Here is a 7,686-nt window from a genome sequence, read left to right on the forward strand (position 1 = left end):
TCCTACAGTGAGAAACGCTATGATGAGATTGTTAAAGAAGTGAGCGCTTACATCAAAAAGATCGGTTATAGCCCCGCCTCGGTGCCCTTCGTCCCAATTTCAGGTTGGCACGGCGACAACATGCTGGAACCGTCTTCTAATGTGAGTCTCCTTGGCATGTGTGTGTTCGTTTTCAGCAATGACCTCATACCGTTTGGCAGTTTCCAATTAAACTGGCAGAATGCTAGTGATTTGATTAATAAAATCATCTCATTTGTGCTGTGCAGATGCCGTGGTTTAAAGGCTGGAAGCTGGACAGAAAGGAGCAGCATGCCAGTGGCGTGACTCTACTGGAAGCTCTCGATACCATCATGCCTCCAGCACGCCCCACTGACAAACCCTTACGTCTGCCCCTACAAGACGTCTACAAGATTGGAGGTGAGATTAACCCACACATTTTATAGGATGATGTCATTCTAAGATCAGCTTGTCGTTATATTTTGAGTTCAGAAAGCTTTGCTACATCACTATGTGTACAGAACATGCGTATTCAGAGATGCCATGTCTTGCTCCTCAGGTATAGGGACCGTGCCGGTGGGCAGAGTGGAGACGGGCATCCTCCGGCCCAGTATGGTGGTGACCTTTGCCCCAGTCAATATCACTACAGAGGTGAAGTCGGTGGAGATGCATCACGAGTCTCTGAGTGAAGCTATGCCGGGAGACAACGTGGGCTTTAATGTGAAGAATGTGTCTGTAAAAGACATAAGAAGAGGTAATGTGTGTGGGGACAGTAAGTCAGACCCGCCTCAGCAAGCATCAGGGTTTACAGCACAGGTGGGACAACAGTCTTTGCCAACTTGTTTGTTTGTCTTGATATCTTTCTTTGTTTCTATCTGGATTTCTATTCTTTCTCTTTCTTTTTATCAGGTCATCATTTTGAATCACCCAGGACAGATCAGTGCAGGTTACTCTCCTGTCATTGACTGCCACACAGCTCACATTGCCTGTAAATTTGCTGAGCTTAAGGAGAAGATTGATCGCCGTTCAGGCAAGAAGCTGGAAGACAACCCCAAAAGCCTGAAGTCAGGAGATGCCGCCATTGTGGACATGATCCCAGGAAAACCAATGTGCGTGGAGAGCTTCTCTCAGTACCCTCCACTGGGTATGTGTCCGCTTCCCAACCTTACAGTAAATGCTTCTGAATCAATTTGCCAGTTTTATTTATTTATTTATTATTATTATTATTTTATTTGTATTTTAGTTTGCTTGGCTCTGTTTTGTTTTCTTTTATGTTTTGTTTTGCTTTGCTTTTCTTTTAAGTTTTGCTTTCTTTTCTTTTATTTTGTTTGGCTTTGCTTTATTTTATTTTATGTTTTGTTTTATTTAGCTTTCCTTTTTGTTTTGTTTTGCGTTGCTTTTTAAAATTTTATTTATCTATTTACTTATTTGTTTGTTCATTATATTGTTTTTTCATCATTTCTAACAGTATGAATATTTCTTTTGGCAGCTTATTCATGGTAACATAGATGGGGTGGAAAATATTAATTGCTAATTAGTCTGCTAATGAGTTTTTTGCCTGCCCTGTAAAACAATCCCCGTATAAGAGGCTTTAAAAAAGACGATTCATGTACGTTCTTCTCAAATTACAAGAACCAAGCAACTCAACAACCAGTAGTTAGGTTTGCCATACTTATTCAGAATTGATGTCTCAGGCTTACACTGTTGGTCGCTCGGTCTCATGAGTAATGAGACTCACTGCAGTCGTTGGCAGGTTAAAGGTCTGATTCATCAGTGATGTGAGCCTCCACATCATCCTTTTGAAACATGAGCTCATGATTTTCAGGTTTCTCTCTCTGGATTACCTTTCCTTTGACAATGCAACTCCAATAAAACTGATTATTAGGCCTGTTTCATTATACCGTCTCTCATTACTTTTGACCTGCTGTTTCACTGCGACATATCATTTTTATTGCATCTTGTTCTCATTATTTCTCGCCTAAACGCTCTATTAAAATCAGTGTTCACCAGGAAAATCTTGTTTTTGTTAGGCACAATCCTGACAGATGACTGTAGTTGGGTTGAAGTCTTCAGTCAGCTCCCACAAACACAACAGAAAAAGAAACTAGTCCTTTCATCAAGCAATTTTCATATTAAAATAAATGTATATTAATGTGTTTTCCCAGGACGGTTTGCTGTCAGAGATATGAGACAGACTGTTGCAGTTGGTGTCATCAAAAGCGTGGACAAGAAGATTGGCGGCAGCGGGAAAGTGACTAAATCTGCCCAGAAAGCTCAAAAATCTGCCAAATGAATCTGAATCTCCAAGTTACCTTGTCACCTCAGGCCCCGCCCCAGCTTACATGCCCCCCATCTGGGCATGCTCAGTCTGTTAACCCCATGTGCTTGAAATATACGCTCAATTCGAATGGAGCCTGATGGACTGAAGGAAATAATGAAAGACTGACATTATTACATTTTGACTGGTTGCACTGTATGTTCACTTTTAATAGAAGACCGGCACACATGTTGCATGGATGTCTGTCTTGATATATGCACGGCATCTATTAAATGAATGTAGATGGTATTGCTCAGTAATGTGTGTGTGTGTGTGTGTGGTGTGCAGTTGAAAGCAGAAGAAATCGAAGTGGAAAACTGCACTTTGACCAGTATAATAATGATTAAGATGTCCAGAGGAAATAAACTGCTAAAGTTTTGTATAGTTTATAACTGAGCATTGATGAAAGGCTAATTGATCAAAGCACCATTTGTCTCCATTCAGACCCTTGCAGCTGAAACCTGTGACGAATAAATAAAATGTTGCCCAAGTTAACAAGTTCATAAATTAAATGTTTTTATTGTCTCTGAGGAGAAGAAAATGTAATCAGACATTAGTTTCAAATTCTCATTAGTTCACATTATTTAATGCTTAAGAGAGATATGGTAGAGACAGGTCTGGTTGCTGTCTGCACTGAAGAGCCATGAGCTAAGAATGGACTCTGAGTGAGCTTTACTGTGGACTACAAGCGGAAACCGGTCGTCAGATGAAGGATGCAAACAGAATTCCGGGATGGACTGAGATAAGTGGTGGTTTATATAGATGTAGTGTTTTAATGAACTTGAGGTTCTAGTAATGGAGAGAGAAAGAAAAACATCAGCCACATAAACTGAAAGAAGCCAAGAGATGACAGAATATTAATTCTGAAAGAGAAATATTTATACTGTAAATATTACACTTAAGAACTTCACTTGCTTCCTTATATGTTTGCATTTACACCATTTAAAATGATTATGTAAGATTTTTGAATGTTTTTGAAAGTCTCTTATGCTCAACAAGGCTGCATTTATTTGATAATGGTAAAATACAGTAAAACATCTTGTGAAATATTGTTACAGTTTAAAGTAACTGTTTTGTATTTAAATATATATTTTTAAATGTAATTTATTCCTGTGATGTAAAGCTGAGTTTTCAGCATCATTACTCCAGTCTTCAGTGTCACATGATCCTTCAGAAACATTCTTATCAATGTTGAAAACAGTTTGAGAGCAGCATTGATTTGAAATAGTTTTTTTTTGTAACAATGTAAAAGGCTTTGCTGTCACACTACTATCAATTTAATATGTCCTTGCTGAATAAAAGTATTAATTAAAAAACAAAAACATACTATTGTGTTCTAGGAATCTGAATCATATGCCTTGCTTTTGAAGGCTCAGTTAGACATATACTATATAGTCTTGAGTCATAAAATATTTTATTATTTTAGTTGTTTAATAATTCTGTGCTGGAATACAACAAATCTTGTCTGGGACTTTGAGTTAAAACACTGAAATAAATGATTATTTATAGAAAGGTTCATTAAATGGCTCCACAATAATTACACATGCAGAAAGAAAATAGTCTATTAAACTATATAGTAAACCGATTCATGTAGATCCACTTGCTGTTGTGATCTGAGTCTTAAAACCTGTCGAGACCATTTGAGTGTGATCCTGGTCTGGGTATAGAGCTCATACTTTGTGTTTTAAAACTGGCGTTTCTTTATATTTTTTGAATGATTTCGTTAAAATTGACAGTCTGGTCCTTGGATCTTAATTTTGAGGTCTTGAATTGTCTTCAGACTTTGGGAGGACTAGGCCTGAGCTTTGGGCTCCTGTCTTGCTCTTGATCTGGGTTTAAGCGTCTGGTATTGGTCTTTGCATGACTCAGTATAGCCACAAGAGGTCACTAGTGTATTTTCCAGAAGGTGACTAGTGAGCTTTTGGTTCTCTCTCTTGCACAAACTAATGGTTGTCTCTTGACTTCTTGCTTAAATCAAAAGTCCAAAGTGCTGTAACTCCATGGAGGAACCAAACAAAACAAAACAAAAACCACAAAGCAAAGCAAAGCAAAACAAAACAAAACAAAACAAAAAACACAAAACAAAACAAAACAAAGCAAAACAAAACAAAACAAAACAAAACAAAAACCACAAAGCAAAGCAAAGCAAAGCAAAACAAAACAAAACAAAAACCACAAAACAAAACAAAACAAAAACCACAAAACAAAACAAAGCAAAACAAAACAAAACAAAACAAAACAAAACAAAACAAAAACCACAAAGCAAAGCAAAGCAAAACAAAACAAAACAAAACAAAACAAAACAAAACAAAAACCACAAAGCAAAGCAAAGCAAAACAAAACAAAACAAAGTAAAACAGATTTTTTTCAGTTTATAATGTTTGGTTTCTCAGAGCAGTTTAGTTTACTCACAGTTGCACAGTTCACAAGCCACTGAACCCACATGTTTTTTCTCAATCATTTCACCTTTATTTACCAATGCGAGGCACTTAAAAGGCTTTTAATAAGCAAAAATAATCTTTAAAATGGTGGTCTTTAAATTATGTTTGGAGAAATGCATGCTGGTTAGGCAGCATAATGGTTTTAGTGAGAGAGTTTTGTGCATTGAAAAGCTTTCTCTTTTTTTCTGGTCACTATCGGTTCTTCAGAATTCCACTCACTGCTTTTTAAATGGAGTTTTAAATGAATCTGAGGCTGAATCACAGCAGTTAATGGCAGTTGGCTTTTTCCCTGTTGTGGTATGAATGGCGATGGAGGCCAGAAGCAGTCTTTTGAAATGATAAGTGAAATAATTACGGTGAGTGAGTAGAAATGCCCGCAGAAGGGCCATGGGGTTAGGGTGTTGTGTTTGGTGCAATACGTTAAATCGTCAGGCCTTTTGTCCAGCCTTTCAATGTAGGGACATGAATCATAACCCTGTTGAGTCCACGAAAACAGTCGTAGTGAACGACTGGAATACTAACTTACTGCCTACAACACATTATTTAAGATCTGTTTCAAAAACTACTGAGCTGCCTAGCTAGACAGTATTTTTAGGGCAAAGATCCTGATGCGACGGGTCTTCTAAACATTTAAGATACTGCATTTTGACTGAAATCTAATGCATCTCGTGTCCTTCACAGACAAGATGATTTAAGAATGTATTATTTATATACTATTATAATATTTTTTAAAATGAGGTTTTATTTTTATATTTTCAGTTTTCATTTTAAGTTTAGTTTTATGAATTTTTTAAGTTTTATGAATTTTGTTATGTACATTTTTTCATTTTTATTAGCTTAATTTAATTTAAATTCATTTATTTTAATTTCAGTTTTTAGTTTGAGTCATTTTAATTCTTCAACTTAAACTTATTTCAGTTTGTGGCCAAACCTTCAGTTAGTAGGATTTTTTAAATTAAGTTTTTAAACTAATATTTCTATTTTTTTATTTCAGCTTTATTTACCCAAAAAGATTGAATAAATTTAGTTTTACCCTCTGAGAAATGTCTGTAAAAATAAGGCACAATGCACTGTTTTAATATGATGGAATTTTTCTGTATTGATTTTTCACGTGTTTTACATGTATTTTGAATTTCATTGCGTTGTGTTTTAGGGTTAAAGGAAAAGTATTTATTTTTATACAGAATTTTTTCTTACAGTATAGGTAATAATAACACTGAAACTACTCAATGTTTTTATATACCAGAAGTATTAAGCAGTATGCCATTCTAAAATTGTGTATAAATGCATGGAGAGAGAATATACTGTACATCCAGACTTTTGGGGCGTGAACTGAAAACAACATTTCTACAAAACTTTTGACTTGTAATACCAAAGTTAACATAATAAGTATAAGTAAGAAGTAAGACTAATATATGTGTGTTATGCATTTACAGTGAGGGAATTTCATAACAGTGCATGTGGCATTATCAGTATTCAGTGGTCTTCTACTTTGCACTGACATTTACAGGAAGTAATTGGCTGTGGAGAGCAGAGAGACCTTGTTGACCTAAGGAATCCTTCGCTTTTGTGGACATACTCAGTCCTCGGGGAGGCCAGAGAGAACAGGAACCTATAACAAGAGATTTCTGCTCTGTAAATATGTGGACAGTATGAGAGAAACCGTTTACTGCTACCACTTAAGACTCACAACGGGTCTCTAACTGGGGATCTTTAGCAGCATTCATTCCGTTAGTTTCATCAAGGCACATTTTCTAATAAACTAGCTTTACTTACAGTATTTATGAGGACTCCATTGATGGATTCATCACACATGGACAGTTGCATCGAAGAGGTGAAAACTTGCATTATTGCTAATGGATTAGCACTGTCACAGTTCAGTATGACTTGCTGCCAAAATCGAGAATATTACACACTCTGTTTGCCTGCAGATGCAATTTGGGAAAAATCTGCAGAATAGATTGAGCTGAGCGTACTAAACTCTTTTTGGGAGCTAAAGCTATCACTTTGTAAATGATGGCAGAGCTTTCTACAAAGTCCTGTGTCAGCAGATTATATGCTTGCCTGCTTTCATGGACAATTTCGTGGACAATGTTGGTCTAAAGAGCTATGGACTTGTATCTTCTGCATAGTGTTCATGGATGGCCCACTATTCCATCCAGCAGACTCTTAACAAACGATCCAAATATACCAGACTGATAAATAATTGAGCGTGAGCTTTGAATAATTCAGCGCACATGATAAAGTCTGGTCACTGGGATGGTTTTGGCGAGTGGATGTAAAAGAGATAAATGTTTAGTATAAGAGAAAAAGAGGGCTCAGGTTTGTCCCTGCAGAGAATTTTGGTACAACACCTTTCGGCCCTCCACTAAGCAACAGATATCATTTGCATATGTTAAAATAAGAGTAAATGCTAGTAGCAATGTGAATCCCTTTGCAAGCAGTCATAAACTCTCCGACTGATAAAAATCATGCTTTTTTTCTCTTACAATTGACGTTTTTCTTTTTTTTGTTGAGGATGTGTTGTCTGCATGGTATCTTAACTCACTATGAAGAGGTCAGAAATGAACTTGCTGTGAGCCTCCAGGGGGATTGAGGAAGTCGTCTTGGAGTTAGCCTAGATTTCAGCCCAGTTAGAGTAATATAGTGGTCATTGCTCAGTCCTCTACGAATAGCAACAGATGACAGAGGCTCAGTGGAGCTGGAGTTGCAGGTCAGCGCTGAGCTTTGAGAGCCATGCAGGTAGGTCCCTGTCAATGAAAAAAGAAAAAAAAATTCTTATTGCAGATTTTGAGTGGTCTGAAACAGAAACTAACCTTCAAATGATTGTTTTGTCTAATAAAATAAAAATGTATGTATTGAAGCAACTGTATGAGTTCAGTATAAGTTAACTGTATATATATATATATATATATATATATATATATATAT

The 7,686-nt window shown here is 36.6% G+C and overlaps 1 protein-coding gene across 2 annotated transcripts in view; it reads left to right on the forward strand.

Annotated features, from left to right (window-relative positions):
• LOC107705720 (elongation factor 1-alpha 2-like) overlaps positions 1–7,686 on the forward strand; it is a 27,156-nt gene that overhangs the window by 6,526 nt on the left and 12,944 nt on the right. Inside the window, exons 8-9 of one of the 2 annotated variants that reach the window (XR_001636094.1) lie at positions 979–1,141; positions 2,163–2,594. Coding sequence is in view for 1 of the 2 variants with exons in the window: in XM_016509149.1 (XP_016364635.1) it covers positions 979–1,141; positions 2,163–2,290 (291 nt within the window). In the remaining variant the exon portion in view is untranslated. Of the gene's footprint in view, positions 1–978; positions 1,142–2,162; positions 2,865–7,686 lie in introns of those variants that run through there. The other variant, XM_016509149.1, reaches the window with a different exon arrangement.

Source organism: Sinocyclocheilus rhinocerous, unplaced genomic scaffold (genome assembly GCF_001515625.1).
Source record: "Sinocyclocheilus rhinocerous isolate Xijiao unplaced genomic scaffold, SAMN03320098_v1.1 scaffold263, whole genome shotgun sequence".
In the NCBI taxonomy this organism is placed as follows: domain Eukaryota; kingdom Metazoa; phylum Chordata; class Actinopteri; order Cypriniformes; family Cyprinidae; genus Sinocyclocheilus; species Sinocyclocheilus rhinocerous.